The 24120-nt window shown below is 37.6% G+C and overlaps 1 protein-coding gene across 3 annotated transcripts; it reads left to right on the top strand.

The window, feature by feature from the left end:
- The first annotated feature begins 178 nt into the window (after window positions 1-178).
- epb41l4b (erythrocyte membrane protein band 4.1 like 4B) lies at window positions 179-24092 on the top strand. 3 transcript variants are annotated; one of them, XM_056267817.1, is made up of 23 exons: window positions 179-1078; window positions 5503-5607; window positions 5875-5917; window positions 6587-6665; window positions 8126-8170; window positions 8661-8713; window positions 8825-8945; window positions 9810-9897; window positions 11345-11433; window positions 11534-11603; window positions 12015-12184; window positions 12841-12956; window positions 13121-13151; window positions 13305-13338; window positions 14184-14299; window positions 15755-15894; window positions 16741-16850; window positions 16948-17031; window positions 18630-18694; window positions 18811-18906; window positions 18982-19105; window positions 22533-22618; window positions 22843-24092. In XM_056267817.1, exons 1-23 carry the CDS (start codon window positions 830-832, stop codon window positions 22904-22906), a joined length of 2178 nt encoding a protein of 725 aa, XP_056123792.1. In that variant the 5' UTR covers window positions 179-829; the 3' UTR covers window positions 22907-24092. The 3 variants fall into 3 exon arrangements, with proteins under 3 accessions (XP_056123792.1, XP_056123790.1, XP_056123791.1); XM_056267815.1 differs by having other exon boundaries at window positions 22527-22618; XM_056267816.1 differs by having other exon boundaries at window positions 180-1078; window positions 22530-22618.
- Window positions 24093-24120: the final 28 nt, after the last annotated feature.

Raw genomic sequence — 24120 nt, 5'->3', positions numbered from 1 at the left:
TTTTGATTTTGGTGGTAAAATGTAACCTGGACACTACTTTGTGAGATCGACTAGTAGCCTACATCAACAAATCCACTACTAGAATGATTAAATTCGCCTCTGTTAATAAATAAATAAAATGTCTCATTCTTATCACGTTGTGCCTCTTCTCTTATTCATGATGGCTTGTGGGGAGCTCGAATGAGCGTGCGTGAAATGCTGACGATTGGCGCATAATGTTTCATGATAGCAGAAGGCTGTTTGATTTGTAGTTGCTGGGGAACTCAGTGACGGTAGCTCGCGGGAAGGTAACCTCACCCTGATCACTGGGTTGGCTTTTACCAGCAGGTAGCGCTGCCTCGCGCACACCGACCCGAAGAGGAAAAAAAGTTTGAGTGTTGCTCTGAGATTTAACGCTTGCGCAGAACAGGTTGCCTGGCCAGTTCCTCTGGTTGACTTACCTGAGAGGTACATCAGTTTCGGTCAATAACAGAAAGGAACTAACGCGCCATCGTTCAGCAGAACCTGGACTCCGGTGAGGATAAGTTTAATATAAGCGCAATTACTTTTTATTGAAACAAAGATCAAACGAACGAAAGGACAGGAGTATCTTCCCTTGGCTTTTGGCAGGTGCGCTCGTGTTTTCTCGCCCGTACGCCACGAGGAACGGAGCTCGTGACAGGTCGCCGTATCCCGACTTGTCCCCTCTGCATTGCACGCCTCAGTCCGGTAGACGCCGCCTTTTTTCGTCGCGGAAAGCCTGTGAAACAGCTGGATGCCTTCCTCTTGAGAAGTCCGGTATCGGTGCCGTTTTCCCTGGTTGATTAAAGCGCTGTATCGCGGGGGTAAGATGATGGGCTTTCTGCGCAGGACGTTTAGCCGTCGGTCAAAGCGACGCTTTCGGACATCAGACGACCTGGACGGGACCGGGAGAGGCGGAAACGCAGTGCTGCAGGCTCACCAGCAGCAGGTGATTCACGCGCCGACCGTTGTGACCGGGGGAGCCGTAGTCCACATCCCCGCTGCAGGCAACAGCAAAGACGCCATCACATGCAGAGTCCTGCTGCTGGACGGATCGGATGTCAATGTGGAGTTACCGGTGAGTGAGTGAGTGGAGGACTTCGTTAGCTTTTCTTGAGAGAAAAGTCACCTTAATTGTTTTGAATGTAGTATTTAATGGCAAAGTTATGTTGTGTGTGTGTGGCCGGACGGGTTTCCCCGGAGTTGGGTCCTGTCCCGGTAGTTGAAAGGCAAACAGATGGTGCTCGTGATCCCGTCCTCCTGTTTACTTCCCACCTATAGCGACCGCTCAACCTGTCACACACAAACCTGCAGATTCCCTCGAGCACTGGGAGCTTTCACTGAAAATGAAACGACAAGAGAGAAAAAACCACACACGGAATTCCCCAGCTGATTTTCTTTCTCTCCTCCTCTGTCAGTGTTTTCCAGAAAGTATTTCCCCATTTGTTCACTGAGGTCGACGAACACCAGTTAGGCGCTTAACCTTTGGTCCCTCTTTTGCAAGTCGCGCCGTGAAATAGGTCGATTACTGACTGACTTAGTTTATCTGTTTGTAACAGTGTCTTGTCAATTCACTATTGAATATCTATTTTTTAACACTGTAAGTTACCTCCTACTTTGAGTGTAATTTTGTTGTGAATTTGAGTTTGTACTGTAGTTTTTTTAACGATCGTTATCAGCACGGTTTAGAACTAACGTTACAGTACAGTAAGTAATATACCGGTAAACATCATCTCACTGGTACCAGAACTAGTTTGTTTTATCTCTGAGAAAGTGTCAGTTTGTTTGTATATTTCTTCTCAGCCAGTGAAAATACTCCAAAAAGAAACCAAAACATTAGGCTTTACCTACCACCAAGCAAGACATAAAGCGGTGTCGTGAGGATCTCCATCAAGTAGTTATACTAAGTACATAAAAACGACATTGATTTGTAATATACTTGTTTTCTATATAGTGCATAATAAAACAATGTGTGTATAATGGAAATTTTCACTAATTAACTGTTTATAAACAATAATAAAAGTATTTATAGAATAATTGAACATTATTAAATCATTCTTTTAAAACTGAAATATTTGGACTTGTAACACTTATGGAACTACATTTAAAGATTGTTATGTAGGGTATCTGTATGCTATGCCATTATGTAAGCTAACTAAGCCGGTCATTAATGGTAAATGTGTGTTAAATTAATGTAATCAGAACCTACTACATACATCATGTTGTCATTGTCATGTGACCATAACACATCTGGTTTAAAGAGAAATATTCCCCTTAGTCCCCTTGAGATTTATTACCACCTGACTAACACAATAGAGCATGTTACCAGTGCGTTGCAAGCGTACGCCTACTGTCAAAAAGACGTTCTTCAGGCAAAATCTGCTTCCACACCACTTAAATGCTCTAGTCTAGAACACGTGAACATAGACAAATTAAAATGATACAAAAGTGTGTCATAAAGAATAACAGCACTCTTGGAACATCACTGGGTCAATCAAATTAGAGGACTAGAACTATTATATTTAATTGAAAATATTTCCTTCTCAATACTGAATTATTCTCAATACTGAAGTTCACATCATATTATCGTTTTATATTTCAATGACAGTGTTGCTGATTGCTGGTTTATAAACATGTCATAGTCAGGCAATGTTATGCCATACAAGTCTGAACATGTCAAAGAATTTATAAAATACCTTTTGTGTGTCAGTTAGCTTTAACAAATCATAAATTCCTTTTGATTTGACCGCTCTCAGTGTCATCTGAAACCCGAACATCAAACCTGATAATAAGTTTAGTTTCAAAAGTGAATCATTTTTATTTGATGCAGTTTGTACTACTTTGTGTGTATTGAGAACAGAGAACAGCTCTAAAATGCATGTCGATTTATGTATGTTAAGGGTTGTAGGTCAACCTGAACAGCAGCAAGTATCAAAGAGAATAATAGCCACCCCTGCCCCCCTCAGGGTGTGTCCCAAATCCAGCCACTCTCCTCTGACACTTCAAGCTATTTTTGCTCCGGCCTTGGTTTGTGTGCACCTTACATACAGTATGTGTGTGTATTTTCCTCTGTCTTAAGATTTTGTCTGTGTGCCTTGTGGAGCTTGTCTAAATATCAAGGTTTCGAGCCTTTATCAAGACTAAATGTTATCACAATAGACCAGCACTTTCAATTGAAAAACAATAATGTCAATGTCTCTAATCCTTCAGGTCATTGTATTATATTATTCAGTGAGCTTTAGAAGTTTTACAGCATATCAAGCTTATACAGTGGCTCCAAAAACTATTTGGACACTCAATTCACACTTTTAGCAATGTCACTGCATTACATACGAAAATATCAAACTAACAGAAGTGGCAATGCCACACAGTCCAGTTTTCAGTGTCAGATGATCCTTCAAAAATAGTTCTAATATGCTGATTTGGTGCTCCAGAAATATTTTTTATGAGTGAAAAGAGTTGTGCTGTTGCTCAGTATTTTTGTGAAAACCATGATACTTTTTTCAGGATTGTTTGCTAAATATAAAGTTCAGAAGAACAGCATTTATTATTGAAAATATAAATCTTTTGTTATATTATAAATGTTTTTACTATCACTTTTGATCAATTTAGTGCATCTTTGCAGAATAAGTATTAATTTCTTTAAATAAAAAAATCTGACCCCAAACATTTAAATGGTAGAGTAATTGCAAAAATGGCTTAGAAAATTGAGGGCCACGTCTTATATTAGCTTCTCTAAAATTTGTCTTTGGCAAACCCCAAAAGAATGTTCCATTTCCAAGTAATGTCGTTATTGACTAATTTCTTATACCCTGTAGAGATGCTGATTGAGGATTCCAAGATGAGTTCCACTCAGGGAATACTTCTCATTCTCATGATAACCGGAAGCTCCTGCCATTTCCATGACCTATTCTGATCATGTGCTCAATCCTTCGCCTCACAACATCCCCGAACCAACAAAAGAAATCAATCATGCTCCGTTAAATGGAACAAATCAATAGCTAAATTCCAAATTATCTGCATTAGTTTGAAAGTTTTTAATCTCAGTGGATGCTGGCCTTGAAAATAAACTGACCATCATGAACTATTCTTGAGATAATCTCTTCTTTCTGGCGTTTTGCTTTTCCATTTTTTGATCTCTCTGTAGCTTTTCAAAGTGTTTGTTATCATCTGTCAAATGACTTTGTAATAAGACTAGGTTTGGAAGAAAGGTTTGGATTTGAAATTCACAGTATATTTGCCATGATTTTGCTGGCGATTTAAAATTAAAGTCGGCATGAAATCAAAATTTACCTTATTTACTTATTTACACATTACTAGTCTTGTGGTGAACAATTAATCTGTGCAAGTTAATACACAAAAAAAATGTGTCTGTCTTGGTAATCTTTTATCAAAATCTGAACATTTTCTTCCGCTCTGGAATGGCGTTATTTCTCCGATGATGTCAGTTTGATGGCTTTGGTAGAATATCCTTAACCACTCCCCTCCAACCGTCAGTCTGCTATGAGCGAGGGATGGAGAGGAGGCGAGCTAAAGTAAAACCCCGGCCTCTATTCTATATTCCATTTCACTTGGAAATATGTCACAACACTGAGGTAAAGTCGGTTGCAACTTCAAGTTCACTGCGACTTTAAATATGAATATTGCGACAATTCTGATGCACTTTTATTTGGCTAAAAATATATATTTTCTTGTCTTGTGAGTATAAGAGCATTAAGACAGATCTTTTAATAGCATTTTAATTTAAATGTAAGATTTTTAATGTTTTTTTTTTTTAAATAAGTCTTATGCTCGCCAATGGTGCATTTATTTGATAAAAAATACAGTAAAAACAGTATTATTCTGAAACAACATTTCTTACCATCACCAATGTAAAAAAACTGCTGCTTAATATTTAAAAAATCTTCAGGATTCTTTAATAAAAAGAAATAGACATTGATGGTAATAGTAGAAATGTCTTTATGGTCACTTGATTAATTTAATGCATCCTTGCTGAATAAAAATTAATTTATTGAAAAAAAAAAAATCTTACTGACCCCAAGATTTTGAACAGTTGTGTAGATTTCTGTTTTTGTTATGGAAAATTAAATTGAAATTTACTATATATTCGTCTTTGTGTTCATTTAAAATGAAAAATTGAAAATTGAATTTTTTTTATCTATTTATTCTTAACTAGATTGTTATTGTATGTAACTTGTTTAATTAAAAAAAATTGTGGTTCTTCTGACTAAAAACAAAACAAAAATCAAGACTAAAATTGAGATGAATGCTAAGATATTTTAAGCTATATCACTCAGCCGTGATGAGTGCATATGAAAATCAATGCAGCATGTACGTCGCTGTGCCTAATTCAGGGCCATCGAGCCCTGCAGGCGCACTGGAGCAACTTCCTGCCGACGACATGCTCCACAGGTGTCCCCTTAAACTGTCACAAGATCAGTGTGAAGCCCCAAGCTTTCCGCACTTAGTGATTTATCTGTGTGTTAAATGTGTGTGTTTCAGAAACATTCCAAGGGACAGGATCTGTTTGATCAGATTATGTATCATTTGGATCTGGTGGAGGCTGATTACTTTGGTCTGCAGTTCATGGACCCAGAGCAGGTTGCGGTGAGTGGCACTCAATAAGCGTTCGCATGCGTGTGTGCGTGCATGTGGCAGTGACCTGTTTTTCTATAAGCTGCAGCTCTTAGACCAGAAATGAGAAATGGAGTGTGTCAGTGTGAAACAGCTACTCAACATCAATCAGAACAACAGGATTTTCTTTTCCTCAGCACTCAGACTAATAACAAACTCTTTGTCTTGTTCCCTCTCCCTCCCTCCCACTGTCACCCCCAATCCTCCCATGCTGTTTTTCACATTTCCTTATGTTTTCAGCACTGGCTGGATGCAGCCAAACCCATAAAGAAGCAGATTAGATGTGAGTAGTCATAAGACATCACGCACACACACACACACACACACACACACAATTAGTTATTGTGGAGTTGTTAAGTTGGCTGGTCACAGATGGCTGATGACCTTAGGCTCATAATCTACAGTTGCCGTAGTGACTAGTAGTGACAAATGTCTATGAGTGTATACAATGGGCGTGACTAGAGCCAATTCCAGTGAATGTTGTGCAAGACACACCTCACGCAGATCACCAAAGAGAAAGTTGTTGGATGGAGAAAGTGGGAGATGAAATCAAATTACTGTGTACTGATACCGTTTCCAACGCAGATTTAAAATCTTTCAGGCCATGCAACCTGTGTGCAATTCAAAAAAGACTATGTTGTCAGTGAAAAGAGGCCATTGATTGAGTCCCTGTAGTGTCTGTCTTCTCTATATTATAGCATAACCGCAGCAGTACTACCCTTCAGAATGGTATATGCTTTACAACACTTTTAAAAGCCGTTGAGTCACACTGAATCAACATTAGCTGACTTGTGCCTGTCTCTATGACAACAATCTTTCATAACCTTCAGGGAGAGCATCTTGTCTTTTTTGTTCCCTTTAAAGTTTATGTACAGATTTTATTGTAATTGACATTGTGTCCGTTTCATTCCAGCATACACATACTCTTACTCATAAAATCTCTCTGTCGTAGATGGACCTCCATACAGATTGTTTTTCAGGGTTAAATTCTATTCGTCGGAGCCCAATAACCTTCACGAAGAGTTCACCAGGTAAACAACAGCAGTCATATATGTATTTACCTTATGTCTAACTGTCTTCTAAGGCACTATAAAAATATCATAAAAAGGTCATATAGGGTTAGTGCGCCAGTCTTCTGAAGTGACTTAAAGTTACACAAATGTATCATATAGCTTCAGAAGACTTGAAACACTCTTAAGAGGGAGTACATAACATTTTTGAATTTGGGTGAATTATTTATATTTATTTTATTTATATTGTTATGTATTAGTGATGAATACTAAATCAGTTATCAGCTGATATTAGAGATTTTTTAAATATATCTGTATCTGTCAATATTAAATTGTGCATGGTAATTTCCTTTATTTGTACATTTAATTACCTTTGCTGAAAGTTAATTTAATAACATGATAAATGTAATCTTTATCAAATCTCAAAATAAATATGAATTTTTCATACTGTGCATTTATAATTTTATGCTGCATAAATTTACTTGTAACATTTTAAATGATTTGGGTATATTGTTTATTTATTTTTTGGTTGGTTTTATTTTGAAACAGTAGCGTAGAATTTTTCTATCACTTATTTATTGGATATCGATCATAACATGAAAATAATTGGTAACACTTGACAATAAGGTTTCTTTGTTAACGTGAACTAACAATGAAAAATACTTCTACAGCATTTATTAATCTTTGTTAATGTCAATCTCAACATTTGCGAATACATTATAAAAAAAGTTGTATTTGTTAACATTAGTTAATGCACTGTGAACTAACATGAACATGATATATTAATAATAAATGTTAATACATGCTGTAAGAATTTATTGCTCATTATTAGTTCATTTTAGTTAATGCATCAAAGTTAGGATAGGCAATTGCGGAGAGGCTAGCAATTGAAAGTTAGCTTTGAAAGCATGAGATCCCACCTTTCCTTCAGTGTCTCTAAAGCCAATCCTTCAAAACACATGAACGCACACAGCAGATTCTGCAAAGGTGTTAAATAAATAACCTAAAAAAAAATAACCTCATGTCTCAAAGCACATAACATCACAATAATAATGAACGTAAACAACTTGCAGAACTCTGACTTGTACCACCTGACTGCTGCAGAGGGAAATAAATATGTTGACAGGCAGGTAGGACATTGCGTGATTGGACGAACATTTTTTGGTCCTGAAACTTCCACAGAAGATAAATGCTCATGCTTTAATATTTGTACCACTTCTATTATTGATTGCCATCAGAATGTGAAGAGAGTTTCAACCAGTATAACAAATTGCCTACCCTACCTTTGACTAATGTTAACAAATGAGACCTTATTATAAAGTGTTACCAAATAATTAACTGCTTATAATGTTAGCCAGTATTTTAATGTCAGTTCATCCCTAATATGTATACTTAACCTATCTGAACTGTAATATTTGACAACTATTTAAAAAATATTTGACTTTTACAGATTAATGACTGTGTAATCACTTCTTTTGCAGGTATCTCTTCGTACTGCAGCTTAGACAAGACATACTGTCCGGCAAGTAAGAAATTACGCTTACCTCACAGTGAGATACACACAAACATGCACACGCAGTGGAAAAAGAGAGGGCCTTTCATATTCTCCTTTTTGCCCGCTGTCACGCCTCTGACCCTCCCTCTGTCACACGCGCACATACAGTGAGGCAGGGTTTCTACCGGGGTCCAATAAAAGCTCTGTTTCAGTGTGTATAATCTGGGTCTGGTCTCCTGGGTGCTGCTCTGCTCCTTTTTAATAAAAGAAACTCCAATGAGAACCAACACACGGCTTCTAATTTAAGAGCACAGATACGATCCGACACACTTTCCCACACAGGGTGCACATACTTTCTTACATAAATACAGGGTCTCGTCATCTCACATTTTACGGAAGTGGATTTTGATCATTGTTTGAAAACTGTCAGTTGCATGTTTTGAAAGCCACTTTTTATATGCTGCAAACACATTTACAGGCTGTTTTAAGGGTCATTAAGTCTCTCCTTCTTCTCTGAGCAGGTTAAAATGTCCGTATGATGTATACGTGGAGCTCGGGGCTTATTGCTTACAGAGTGAGTTCTGTGTGTTTAATGGCCAGCTTGGACTTTTTTTCATGTATTTGCATATTTACAGCAGATTTTTGCCTTTTCATTTCCATTTCTTTATGTTTTGTGTGTTAATAGGTGAACTTGGGGATTGTGATCCATTAGAACACTCTATTGTGTTGGTATCAGAGTTTCGCTTTTCACCCAAACAGTCGGAGATTATGGAGGCAGACATCTACCGCAAATGGGCTGAATGCAGGTAATGAGTATGAATGAGTATTCCGTATCCCCACCATACTACAGCTAACACTATGTCCTAACATACAGGTTAAAAGACTGAAAGTGAAAGTACTATGTAAGTTGACTAAGCCAATAGTCAATCAGAACACATTTGATGTTTAGCAAACAACAAACAAAGCAAAAAGCGATAAATCTGTAAACCAGACTGCTAACCTCTGTCACGCCACACCTGGTTAGAACAGTGTAAGATTGTGTGTGTTTTGAATTAAGTCCTTAAAACAGATTGAAGTGTCAGTTATATAATCACACTTGAAATGTTTACATGCATTTCACACAGACTCCAAACAATCTCCCTGTGGTTTTAATTAAATCCTCAGCTCTGCATTTGACCCCATTTTAAGATCAATCATCAGTCAGCGTTTGCGACTGTACAAGTATGTGCTCAACTGCTGATCAGTCCCTAAGGATGAGTTGTTGCATTTGTTTAAATGTGTCTGGATTGTTTGTTGTTCTTGGAAATAGGATATTTCTTGACTATACAGACTTGGGGATTGAAAATAGCTTGAAAGATAGATAGATTGAAATAGATTGAAAAGAGCGTAAATGTAAGACCGAAACAATGACTTGAATTGAATTCTTACAGATAATGTCAGCCAGTGTAGAGATTTGAGCTGAGCAGAAGTTTAATGTGAGACGATTTCCGCAGGTTAAAAACAAGTCCAACATAACGTTTGGATGTGCTCGATGGGACATATGGTAGATGCTGTCAGGCTGTGCAAGAGGGAGTTGCTGTAGTCTAGCCATAAATTGATGGGGTATTGGACAATGATGAGTTATGGTGTTCATTATGGCTCATGAGTTTGAATGTTACATCTCTCTACAGGGGAACAAGTCCTTCTCAAGCTGAGCTAAATTTCCTGAATAAGTGCAAGTGGCTGGAGATGTATGGAGTGGACATGCACTTTGTGAAGGTGAGATCACTTAAGCCCTATTCGGACAGGATTAGTTTTACATGGAGAGGTGGGGTAAAGTAATTATTACCAGAGTTTCTCAGTGATTTTTGCTGATGTTGTATTATTCGAACGCTTTTTCTTGTGCGTTTTTTGACCTACCTGAGCTACCGTTTGCACATCAATCTTCAGCATGCTTTCATTTAATTTCAACATGGATAGTATCCGACGAAAAAATTGAATTATACAATTAATAAATAGAGCCAAATCGCAAAAAAAAAAAAAAAACCTGCCAAGAATACCCATTTTAATACCAGTTAAGAGGTAGATGCTGCTCACTTATGTGGGTTTATTATAAAAAGTCACTTCTATAAACTCGTGAAGTTTACTTAAATAGGCTTTTTATAGTAAATTAAAATTATATTAACAAATACTAAATTAAAAGACTAAATTAAAAAAATATACGTGATGCATCAGCACGCAAGCACAGCACATGACCTTAACCTCTAACACCCACGTCTAGAAAACACACACTCCCACCTCATTAATAAACACGGAGATGTCAGTCTCGTCCGAATCGGTACATGAAATCACACACGTCGAGTGATTTAAAAAACTAGTCCTGTCCGAATAGGGCTTCACTTTAGTTAATTTACATCCTTTCAGTCCTCGGATTTCAAGGATTACAGTTCTAAGAGCATATTCAAATTCTTGGCTTCATATTTTGTTATCTTCACCCTCTTATACTTTCACAACAGCAGAGTTATCTGTAATAGCTCTGTAATAATTATGTATTTTACAAAAACAATCATCTAACTGAATAATAACTCCATTGCATCTTTCTATATCAGTATTAAAAACATATTAAAAGCTGCTTTATTCCTTCACAACAGCAATAATATGCCACTACAGTAGAGGAATTAATCTTTATAACAGCAGTTCTAGAAGTAGGCCTACTACCATGCTCCCATTCATCCACCCATCTGCTCTTAAAATTAACTGATATCAGGATGAAAACTGCAGTTCAAAAGCTTAAAAAAACACTTCTATCCAACAAGGATGCATTAAATTAATTTAAAAAAAAAGTGTTTATAATGTTACAAAAGATTTCTATTACAAATAAATGCTGTTCTTTTTTACTCTTTTCATCAAATAGAAATTCATCAGCATATAAGAATGATTTCTGAAGGATCATGGGACATTGAAAACTGGAGTAATGATGCTGAAAACTTAGCTTTGCCATCACAAGAATAAATTACATTTTTAAATATATTTAAATAGAAAAGTTATTTTAAATTGTAATAATATATCACAAATATTACTGTCTTCACTGTATTTTAAGCAAAAGAGGCTTGTTTCAAAAACAATTAAAAAAATCTTACTGACCCCAAACTTTTGATCAGTGGTTTGTATAACATACTTTTGAAATAAACGCAGAGTAAAAGTGCTGTATACTGACTTTGTGCAGGGACGGGATGGAGGAGAATATGCTCTGGGACTCACCCCGACCGGAATCCTTGTTTTCGAGGGATCCAGCAAAATTGGCCTCTTTTTTTGGTGAGATTCACAGATACACACTTCTGTTGTTCTGACCAGTGGCTGGATCATTACTTTCCATCTCAACATGCTGGTCATAAACATAAATGTTTCCAATTAGGCCTAAAATAACCCGTCTTGACTTCAAGAAGAACAGATTGACATTAGTAGTGGTGGAGGATGATGAACAGGTGAGTTTTACAAAACTTGCACTAACTTATCTGTGCTCACACTGTAGGATACCAAAATTATACATGTAAAAATTCCTCTATACCTTGGGGGATATGAGGTTTATATTTGCCATTAAAATAATCAACTTTGCTGTGGAATCATATGCTTCTAAACTACATTTTTAATTTTGCTTAATATTTTGAATGTCAGAGGACCAATGAAGTATTTAGCAGAATTTCAACTTTATTCATCCTAACTTCGTAGTTTACTTTTCTTTTCACACATTAAAAAAAAATTTGTATTATGATATAATAATAAATTAAAATTAAATAAAAAAATATAATCTTAAAATATTAAATTATTATAATAATTAAAAAACCCTGTTCTATAATGTAAAGTGCTTTTGTGTGTGTCTGTGTATTTGTGTGCAGGGCCGAGAGCAGGAGCACACGTTTGTGTTTCAGCTGTCGAGTTCTCACGAGTGTAAGCACTTATGGAAGTGTGCAGTCGAGAGCCACGCCTTCTTCCGGCTCAGACAGCCAACCCACAACACAAGCGACCGCAGTGACTTCACACGCCTCGGCTCACGGTTCAGATTCAGGTACATGTACACACATGTAGGGATGTCTCGAGCCGATCCCTAAGATCTGTATCGGGGCTGATTAAGCATTTTTTGTAACTGATCGGTATTGGCTATCCTAAGCATGATCCTTTATTTTGCATCAGCCATCTAATCCAACTATTTTCCTAAAAGGAAAAGAAGCTCAAATGTGCGTGAGCGCGGAGTCGCGGACACACATGCTTTCTAACCTTTTTGCAATTATTCTGCTTATTGTGCATATAAAATACAAAAAGTATTCATAATTGTGACCACACAGTCTAGTTTATAATGTCTAACATTGTAACAGATTTTTACATCTACCAATATAATTACAATAGTAATTGCTATATTGAAATTACTCCATGGTGATGGATGCAAATTTTTTTTTTACATTTGAGCCCCTTCCCGAGAGGAAACTCTCTTCACGGCCCTGTATAGATTGGATTGATTTTAATAACTTTAACGTACTTGAAGTGTGCACCGAGCACTCGGAAAATACAAGACTAAGTATTGGAAGATACTCAATATTAAATGACTCTGATCGCATCGGGGGCACAAAAAAAACTTGATCGAGACATCCCTACACACATCCACACCTAATTCTGCCAATATATTTATCCTTTTGTCTTTAAGTATCAGGTTGTTTGTGCTTACAGTGGAAGGACCGAATATCAGGCCACACATAGTGGTAAAGTCAGGAGAGCAAGCACTTTTGAGAGAAGACCAAGTAAAAGATACCCATCACGAGCCCAGTCTATGGTCAAAGCCAAGGGTAGGTCTGTGTGCAGTTTCGCCCGTCAATAATCAACCTAATGCATTTCTGACATGCTTAATCTCTGTGTCTGCCCTGCATCTGCCCTAAAGCATGTCAATGGTGCTTTAATGCAAATACCACAGCACACGTCATGTATACTTGACTGCTTTTGTCTTCCACAGCCATGACTCCAGCAAAACATCCCAATCTAAGGTAAAGCCACACAAACACAATCATGAGCGCTCAGATATAAAAATGTATGCTTTTTTTAAATATATATATATATTTTGCTGTTGTGTAATAAAAGGTTTTTCTTTTTCTACTGGTTGTAATTATGTAATGAAAGATTCTCTCTCTGTTCTGTAGTGCACAGACCAGCCCTGAGCCAAGCTTAAAACCGGTATTTTTTCAATATCCTTCTTACTTTATATGATTATTTTAGGAAGAAATACAAATGGGCATTTATTAGCTACATCAGGTGCTTTTAGACTGATATCCTAAGGTATTTATTTATTATGTGAATTATATTATAAAATTAAATTATATATTTACGGTTTCATTCTGTTTTTAAAAGAGGCTGGAAATCATGATTGTTTTACTTTATTGACAGTCCTAGTTTTTGTAACCGTAAAAAAAGTGGGTTGAAAAGTTCTATTCTTTGTATTTGTGAAGGTTCAATACTATTATATTTTATGGAAGTTTTTAGGGTCCTTTGCAAAGTGAACATCATATTTGGAGGCCCTTTGCAAAAAAATTGAAAGCTACAGAGCCCCTACGGGGACACGGTGATGGAGAAAAAATATGAGATGGGACGAAAATTATATTTCAGCGCTTCAGTATTTCCTTCCCCCTAGAAACTTTGTGTTTGCTTACAAAAGCAGTATAGTTTTTCCTCCCACCTCATATTATTTTCATGACACAAATGTAGCAAGCAAATGCAGTTTCTCAGGGGAGTGCAATACTTTAGTAAAAGAACGCAAAAGCATTAAAGTATAAAAAAATGGGGGGGGGGGGGGGGGGGGGGGATTCATGTACCTTTAGAGATTCTGTAGAAAACCCCTGAGCTTTGTGACTAATTTTAATCTTGAGTATCTAACATATTCAAATAAATAATTATGAGCAAATAATTCAGCATGATGATATTGGTTTTTACATTGACTGAGATTTAGCAGACTGAGTTCTTAATGCTTAAGTAATTGGCAAGAGACTTCACTCCTGTGAATCAGTTTTTCTGTTTCCCTCCAGTATAAGCACAACATTCCAATTGCACAGGAACCCTGGCAAAGATCACATCCACCTAGTCTGACCTCTCCACTATACATACAGCCCATGGAACTGGGATATGCTCCGCCACCACACAGGTATACATTTGATCTACCAAGATAAAAACCTCTGCCAGTATTTCAGTTTCTGTCACAAAATGTAGGCTGATATCATCTGTGTTTCACCTGCATGTGCATATGTGTCTGATTTAGACCCTCCTATGTGGACAGACCCCCTGCGAGCAGTGGTGGGTTTGGTGAGAGCGGTTTGATTGAGTGCAGTGGCAGGAGTGTGTCTATCGTGCACAGAGACAAAGTTATGACTGCGCTCTGAGCATGTGAAAGGGTGTTTGGATGAGCCGCTCACCTTAGTAAAAGAGACTGTTGAACGCTCGCATCCAATCACAGTCAGCCTGTCATACTTCTTCATCATCTCACCTGCAGGAGTCTCATTCATTGCTTGTGATCATCCATCAGGTCTCATCCGATCAAATGCATCCTGAGATGGCAAAAACATATTAGCATATGTGGACCTTGACGTCTGACAATCTGCATGTTAATAGCTTTTAGAGTTTTACATGATTTCGATAAAATCTAGAACTAGCAAATTACCTGAAAGACAATGCCGGGATATGAAACTGCTGCTGTTGTGCCTTAATATTATATAGCAGGGTTGCTCAAAACATCTTTAAAATTACAGAGAGGTATGCAAGAACATCCAGAAGCCAGACTGATCACCCTTGTTCTAGATTATAGCATATTTTATCATTTTAACTCATAGATGTGTGCATATTATGTCTGAAAGTTTACTATTAAGTGCAGATCCCTTATATATCATTCCAAGACGAGCACCTACCTGTTTACAAACCCTGATTTACTTAATTTAAAATCACCTTGAAAATACTTGTGACATCTGTTCTAAATGTGCTAATGATCATTATTTGCTGAAGTGTTAAGTTAGAAATCTTCGTGTTTGGCCATCGAAATCCGTTCAATCAGCTAGGGATGGGGGGCTTTTAATGATTACAGACTGCTGCAATGAGACCTGCCTTAATAAACGTGTTGTTTACGCTAATCGACTCAATTTTATTGATTATGTAAACCCTTGACATTTGCTTCTCATTTTTGTATTAACATTTGCACTGTTCCATTTTCTGTTTAATAACACCATTTGCATAAACACGTTGTTGTTGTGTGTCCATCAATTGAAATTACTTTAATAAGCACTCCGTTACATTAGAAAGCTGCGTTTGCATGTTTCTGCATGTCATTTTACTGTGGTTCTTCATAACATGTTACTTGAAAATAAATCAATAAGTACCATCTCAGGTTTGCATTGGTTATAATAAGCTGGTTGGTTAATTGTGTTGTGAATGTATAGATCAATAAAGATGACGTATGCCATTCTGCTGCATGTGTGGGTGGATGTATAGATATATATGAATGAACTTGAAGGCCCCTATTGTTCTGAATCTCTCCGTCATACGACCAAAAATAATGTGGAGCTGTCATATACCATTGTACTCTGCGTCATTGTTGTGCGTTGTTTTATAGTTTCCCTTTGAGCACTGCAGACACCCGGAGGTTTAGTGTGGAAGAGAACGAAGCTCCTCATTCTGGAAAGATCCATCGCTGCAACCATCGCCATGGATATGAAAAACAGGAAGCGCTGTGCCTCACGACAGCTAAACCAAGTGAGTCCAAATCTACTTGAACTTTATAAGAGTTCTGTTGTTCACAACAGTCCAATCAACAATAAGCTATATTGAGTAACTTACATTATAGACATTTCGTTAGATTTTTTTCTCCCTCAACGCAGAATGGTTGCGCGTGGTCACAACTGATTCGAACTGTGATTCGTTCTTAAATAAATCAGTGTTTGAACGAGTCTGTTAAGTAAATGATTCAGTGACTAATGCCACCTGGTGGCTTATCGATTAAACCTGCAGACGAGGTCAATGAAAAATTCCACTATTGCACAGATTGACACTGACAACAATAACCATACATTTTTAATAGGCCTAATTGTCCCAATTTTATACGAATAGCCAGGTATGTCCACTCCACACTACAGCTATGATGACACTGAAGAAGACAGTTCAATTGACAGCCAATCAGAATCCACCCGACTTTAACAGCGGCAGATTACGTTACGCGTTTAACAGAATCTTTTCGTCCGTTGGTGTGGATGATATAATATAGTAATTAATTGTTGTCATAGTTGATAATTGATCTTTATAGTTGACTATTGAATTTTAAGTGGCTGTGCGAGACAGACTGTGATAGTTCACCCAAAAATGAAAATCCTGTCATCATTTAACTTGTATGAATTTATTTTTTTCTGCTAAACATAAAAAATATATATTTTGAAGAACTGTAACTGTAACCAAACAGTGTGAGTAAATAATGACAGAATTGTCTTTTTTGGGTGAACTATCCCTTTAAGACCCGTAAAAAAATATTGAAAAAAAAGACATAAAAAATAAATAAATAAAAAAATCAGAACATGTAGCCTATGCTGATGTGATTGTTTACATCAGAAGCTTGGGTTATGTCTCCTGGGCTCTCTGATGAGTTGGATCGAGCTCTGCAGAACCAGCTAGAAGCAGAACCTGCAGCATGGCCAGCCCTTCACATCAACATAGACATGGTAAGTTAAGAAGATTTCTGCCTCTTGGAAAACAGAACATTTTTTAATGCTGTCTTATGTCATATGAATAAGTATTTCATTCTCTCTGTAACTACAGGCAGAGGAAAAACCACTTTCAGAGAAAAGTCTTCCTTCCTCCCCTGCGGTTTTACAGGAACAGCTAAAGAGCAACATCTCTAAAGTAACTGCTCGTACTGAGAGACAATTGATTTATCTATATCTTTATGCAAGGTACCTGTAAAAACAGGTAATCGAAGCTAAATGTGGTCAGGTTTAAAGTTGCGATGAAACGGAACTTGCAATTATCTTTTCTTCTGTATTGTGACGTATCAGAGCGTAACTGATAATACAACCCCTATTTCCAGAAAATAATTTTACTTTGTAAAACACACGAGAACGAACCTCATTGGTTCTCACACATCAAGCAAACATGCATGAGCTTCCATATATCATAACTGATTTGTGCGAATAAAAGCCTAAATCTGTTCAGCGTATAAAGCGATCGTGTCTCTTCAGAAAATTTGGACTAAACCACTCCATTCATATGGATTAGTTTTACGATCTCTTTATGAACTTTTTGAAGCGTCAAATTGGTAGTTGCGTAGCTGTCAATGAAGGGACTGAAATCGCTCAGATTTTATTAAAAATAATGTCATTTTTGTTTCGAAGATAATTAAAAGTCTTAGGGGTTTGGAACGACATGAGGGTGAGTAAATGATGACAGAATTTCCATTTCTGGGTGAACTAACCCTTTAACACAGTCTGACCCTTCAGCACATTTCAGTGTATGTTTGGGGGAAAATGGTCATTGAGTTCTCAGTCCCAAAGACGAAAGGGACTTTCATCTGCGACAAGTGCAAAAGCAAACATCTGTCATGGTATGGGGGTGCATCAGTAAGCTTGACTTGCATATGTGTGAAAGTACCATTGACGTGGAGGCATATATTGGGATTGTACAGAGACATCTTTCTTGGAAATCAAGACAATGCAAGGCCTCTTTCTGCATGTGCCACAACAAAGTGGTTTCATAGACACTGCACCATAGAGAGGATGTGCTTGACTGGCCTGCCTGCAGTCCAGATATGTCTCCTATTGAAAATGCATGGCCCTTCATGAAAAGGAGAATCGAACAAAGACAACCTTGCACTGTTGAGTAGCTATCTTATATCAGGCAAAATTAGGCCAAAATTCCACTTGCAAAACTGCAACAATTAGTACCGGTATTCTCAATTCCCAAATTATTAAAAAGTGTAATTAAAATGAAAGGTGTTGTGACGCAGTGGTAAAATATGCCTCTGTCCCAACTTTTTTGGAATGTGGCATCAAACTAAAACAAAATTTATATTATAAAATACAGTCAGTCAGTGAAAACACTGGAAATCTTTTGTCAGTAAAATAAAGGTGCAAGAGAATTAACAAATCACAGATTCTTAAATTGACTGCATTTTACAAAATGTCCCAAATTTTCTGGAAATGAGGTTGTAAAAAAAAAGAAGAAAAATGTAGGGTGGGAACTTGGTTCTATCCATCATTTGTTGATTGGATGGAGGCAGATCAGAATGCGAGCTTGTGGACGATTGTAAGAAAGGGGCAGAGTTTAAGCGAACTAAACTATTAGTCCGTCATACGTCACTAAAGTTGTTTCCACATGAAGATCGAGTTATGACATTTTAATGAAACATTATGAGTTTATAAAGCACAAATACTATGGTTACACAATGAGGGCATGTGATAGCAGTGAGATTATGCATAGTCTCTGCTCTACTCTCTCTACTGTAGCGAGCCACCCAAAGTGATAGTGGAACCTCAAAAGGGAACTCCTCAAGTGGAGACCAAACTGACAGGTGAGGTACTAACTCTGGAAGCTGGTAAATGTCTCACATGATTTTCAAGCACCAGAAACCATCAAGCGTCTTTGTCTCAATGTGTTATATTCACTGACTTCGGCTTCTGATCTCAGGTATCCCAGCTCCTCACAGGATTCAGGATCAAGCAGTCTGAACATAGAGAAGCCAAGAGTGGACAGGCGCAAACGCCTCGTCAGACAGTTCAGCTTGTGAGTCACTAGGCATTAGAGGCATTTTAGATTTAACAATGAGGACTCTTTTGAAATATTTTATTTGTCCTATAGTAACCATAGTGATGAAGATGACCTCCCTGAGGCACTTGCAGCCATCTCCTCCCAGTGCAGTATGGTAAAATCCTCATCAAACAGCTCCTTGGACAAACAGGTCCAGCCACCCATATACCCACCGGTAAGACTTTTTCTTTTCTCCTGATCAGATTAAACAGTTAAACAGTTTTTCACCATTGCTGTGTTCAGGATTTTTTGGGCGGGGCTAAAACTGTGGCTCTGATGCACTGGAGCCACTGAGGCTGGCCCCTCCCCTAACAATATAACTAGAGCACATTCGCATCATCGCGTTGACTAGGAACATGAAATTGTCTAGCTATGACTACTTGTTTCACAGGAGTTTAAATATGAGGAAACACGAAGGCCAAATTCCCTTAATCATCCATTACAATGAGTAAAACCAAAGAATATAGTTCTGATGTGCATCAAAAGATTGTTGAGCATCACAAAATAGAAAGTGGCTGTAAGAAATTAGCTAAAGAATTGAAAATCCACATTTTGACCATCAGGGCAATAATTAAGTTCCAATCAACTAAAGATGTTACGAATCTGCCAGGAAGAGGATGTGTGTCTATATTGTCTTAATGCACGGTGAGGAGGAAAGTTTGTGTGGCCAAAGACTCTCCGAGGATCCCAGATGGAGAATTGCAGAGATTACTTGAGTCTTGGGGGTCAGAAAGCCTAAAAAATATATCAAACAACCCCTACATCACCACATGTTGTTTGGGAGGGTTTCAAGAAAAGTCCTCCTCACTCCTCCAAAAATAAACTCCAGCATATTCAGTTGTCAGACATGACTGGAACTTCAAAAGGGACTGGATTCTATGGTCAGATGAAACAAAAAAAGGGCTTTTTGGCAGCAAACCCACCAGATGTGTTTGGTGCAAAAGGGATAAGTACCCCATCCCTACGGTTAAATATACTGCTGGATCGTACACTCACCTAAAGGATTATTAGGAACACCATACTAATACTGTGTTTGACCCCCTTTCGCCTTCAGAACTGCCTTAATTCTACGTGGCATTGATTCAACAAGGTGCTGAAAGCATTCTTTAGAAATGGTAGCCCATATTGATAGGATAGCATCTTGCAGTTGATGGAGATTTGTGGGATGCACATCCAGGGCACGAAGCTCCCGTTCCACCACATCCCAAAGATGCTCTATTGGGTTGAGATATAGTGACTGTGGGGGCCATTTTAGTACAGTGAACTCATTGTCATGTTCAAGAAACCAATTTGAAATGATTCGAGCTTTGTGACATGGTGCATTATCCTGCTGGAAGTAGCCATCAGAGGATGGGTACATGGTGGCCATAAAGGGATGGACATGGTCAGAAACAATGCTCAAGTAGGCCGTGGCATTTAAACGATGCCCAATTGGCACTAAGGGTTCTAAAGTGTGCCAAGAAAACATCCCCCACACCATTACACCACCACCACCAGCCTGCACAGTGGTAACAAGGAATGATGGATCCATGTTCTCATTCTGTTTACGCCAAATTTGGACTCAACCATCTAAATGTCTCAACAGAAATCGAGACTCATCAGACCAGGCAACATTTCTCCAGTCTTCAACTGGCCAATTTTCGTGAGCTCTTGCAAATTGTAGCCTCTTTTTCCTATTTGTAGTGGAGATGAGTGGTACCCGGTGGGGTCTTCTGCTGTTGTAGCCCATCCGCCTCAAGGTTGTGCGTGTTGTGGCTTCACAAATGCTTTGCTGCATACCTCGGTTGTAACGAGTGGTTATTTCAGTCGAAGTTGCTCTTCTATCAGCTTGAATCAGTCGGCCCATTCTCCTCTGACCTCTAGCATCAACAAGGCATTTTCGCCCACAGGACTGCCGCATACTGGATGTTTTTCCCTTTTCATACCATTCTTTGTAAACCCTAGAAATGGTTGTGCGTGAAAATCCCAGTAACTGAGCAGATTGTGAAATACTCAGACCGGCCCGTCTGGCACCAAAAACCATGCCACGCTCAAAATTGCTTAAATCACCTTTCTTTCCCATTCTGACATTCAGTTTGGAGTTCAGGAGATTGTCTTGACCAGGACCACACCCCTAAATGCATTGAAGCAACTGCCATGTGATTGGTTGATTAGATAATTGCATTAATGAGAAATTGAACAGGTGTTCCTAATAATCCTTTAGGTGAGTGTATATGTTGTGGGCATATTTTTTTGCTTGTTCTTGTTCAGATACATGGTATTATGGATTCTAGCAAATACCAACAGATAAACAATCAAAACCTGACTGCCTCTGCTAGAAATCTTATAATGGGCCGTGGTTGCATCTTCCATCGGGACAACGGTCCAAAACATATCAAAATCAACACAAAAATGGGTAACTGAGCACAAAATGAAGATTCTGCCATGATCGTCCCAGTCCCCTAAACTGAACCCTATAGAAAATGACTGGGGTGAACTGAAAAGAAGCAGCATCAACATGGATCTGGGAATTGCAGGATATGGAGAGATTCTGTATGGAGGAATGGTCTCTGATCTATTGTCAGTTGTTCTCCAAACTCATCAGGCATAGGAGAAAACTCAGAGCTGGTCTCTTGGCAAAATGAGGTTGCAAAAAGTATTTAATAACAGGGAGCCAATAATTATGGCTAGTGTGTTTTGGAGAGAGGCATTTATTTCATTATGTGATTTACCCCCCACTTTCAATTCTTTTACTTCAAGGTTAGATTTTTGCTAATTTTTTGAATGAAAGATCAAAAGGATAAACAATGCAGGTTTGTTTTTACATTTTTGATTATACTTACCAGGGGTGCCATTAATTCTGACCACAACTGTATAAGCAGTATGCTTCAATCTTTAGTCAGATGTACCCTGGTTACGATGACGCATATTCGCCCCGAGCCCCAGCACTGTTCAAATGGTTGCACGCTCCTACTCCTTAGCTACCCAATATCCACCAAAATGTTTAGCGTAAGAGCAGGCACGGCCATTTTCAACTAAAAGTCACCATGAAATCAAATTGGACTATTCTTATTATAAGAATTTTAAGTCGTTTTTTGCTGTGCTTTATTATAAATGATTTATCTGTGAACATCAATATTTTTTTTTTATTTAATTAAAATGTCACATAGCTTCAAAATAGCTTCCAGTTATTTTAGCTGTACAAAAACAGTCCGTAATGCTGCATGATATTTGATCATATTATCTTATTATCGTAATCATAAACGCACTGGTCATAGCACAAATAATTTTACTGCTTTGATAACTTGTTTGCTCGTCTAATTACTCATATAGCGGTTAATGAATTGGAAGTCTCGCACATTCACAGGAAATAGCTTACTTTGCATTGAAAAAAAAGATGGATACTGTATATTTTAGTCACAACATGAGATTTTTTTAGTCACAAAATAAAATGCACCCACTGTTTCTGATATACATCCACTGATATGCAGTAAAAGTTTTGTTTGATTTCTTAAACGTTTGTGCAAACGAGTTCTATCACGATCTAAATCCCAATTTAACCCCTGGAGATACTGTATTTGACAATACAAAGACATTCTTTTTTTCCTTCTCCATAGCAGAAGGAGACTCCACATTTGGAGCGTGACTCCCCGCTGTTCTTTCCAAGTCCAGTACCTCACCTGCTACCATATGCGACACATACAGAAAGGTAACATAAACACACAACAGTTAGGCTCTTTCCAAAATCTTGAATAATTCCACTAAGATGTATATTTTCCTACTATATATCTGCTGTCTCTCAGTGATTATTCATATCTTTCTTTTGTTATGCATGTTTCTCCATTTTTCTTTCCATCTCTTAATGTTTTTTTTTTTTCACTGATTGTTCCCATCTTTCTTTCTGTTTATCCGTCTGTCTTTGTATGCGTGAAGCTCTGAAGATCTGCGGATGGAGAGAGAGAAACTGCTGAGGGCTCTGTTAATGACAGAACTCTGAGACAACACACACAACACTTCTGCTTACAGACAACAAATACTACACAGAAAAAGGAGCCCTTAACCCAATGCACTAATTTATTTCACTGTTACACATTTTACACATAATACATTTTAGCATTTTGCTAATACCACACAGCAGTTTTTAAAACGGTTACAGAAACATTTGTTTGCTTGTTCTGTTCATAGCATGGCATTGGCGCTGTATAAACTGACGACAATGACTGGTTAACTTTTTATAATTCGTATCACTTGTTTTTCTCAATGTTTTATAATCTGTCGATGGTTTTCTGAAGGGCAGAGTTTATTTAAATGCTGCAGGCTTCGCTTAAAGCTGTGAGTGTGTAGGCCCACTGTATTTGGCTATGTTCTGAATAGCATACTATACTAAATATACTATTTCTATAGTATGCATACTGTGTACAGTATGCAAAATACCTGGATGACCTTCCACGTGTACAGCAGAGCACAGTGCCTGGGTCACTATATCTGACAATGCAATGCATTTAAATGTGACTTGTGAACTTGAATATCAGCTGTAATTTTTACAAATTTTTAAATCATTATTTAATTAACCAGCCCAAAAGATATTTTTACTTATAATTTTGAATACATTTTTACATAAAAAAAAAAAAAAAAAAAAAAGATATTACAATTGGATTAAAATAACTTTTTATTTCCGATATAATTAGCGACACTTAACCTGAAAGCATAATGAGGTCATGTAACTATACTACGGTTTAAAACGTGCCCTTATATATTGTACTGCATCAGATACTATTTTTAGACAGTGTATATAGTGAGTAGCCTACTGCGTAACTATGCTAGTTAGTATTCTATTCTGAACATGTGCTTTAATGTCATGCAAAGTCAAAGGTTTCTAATTTATATTTTGTGGAAAATTGTACTGCTATCCCTAATATACGTTTCATATGAAACTGAAGTTTTTATACAATAAACCTCCTTTCTCTCTTGTAATATAAAAACAAGGAAGATATTTCCGGAAGTACATTGACGAGAGATCAAGCTTTTATGATCACATTGCCCACTAGAGGGCATTAAATACACATTTCAGGTTTCCCTTTGAGAAGTAGTTTAGGAGCAACAAAATGAAATGTAAACTTTTTATTTTCTTGTATACAACTTGATTCTCATAAAGGAGTTGCAGCTCCAGTGTTAATATTTTGATATGACCACACTGTAAAAAAAAAAAAA

This window comes from Rhinichthys klamathensis, unplaced genomic scaffold (genome assembly GCF_029890125.1).
Source record: "Rhinichthys klamathensis goyatoka isolate OS25496 unplaced genomic scaffold, OSU_Roscu_1.1 h1tg000262l_1, whole genome shotgun sequence".
In the NCBI taxonomy this organism is placed as follows: Eukaryota; Metazoa; Chordata; class Actinopteri; order Cypriniformes; family Leuciscidae; genus Rhinichthys; species Rhinichthys klamathensis.
Note: the sequence above shows the minus strand (reverse complement) of the source record. Positions and strands in the feature narration are given on the sequence as shown.

Excerpts from the sequence above, each read along its gene's own strand:
- epb41l4b (XM_056267815.1), top strand. The coding sequence starts at position 830 with ATGATGGGCTTTCTGCGCAGGACGTTTAGCCGTCGGTCAAAGCGACGC. Across the intron at positions 11,434-11,533 it reads AAAATTGGCCTCTTTTTTTG|GCCTAAAATAACCCGTCTTG; the intron begins GTGAGATTCACA and ends GTTTCCAATTAG. Across the intron at positions 11,604-12,014 it reads TGGTGGAGGATGATGAACAG|GGCCGAGAGCAGGAGCACAC; the intron begins GTGAGTTTTACA and ends ATTTGTGTGCAG.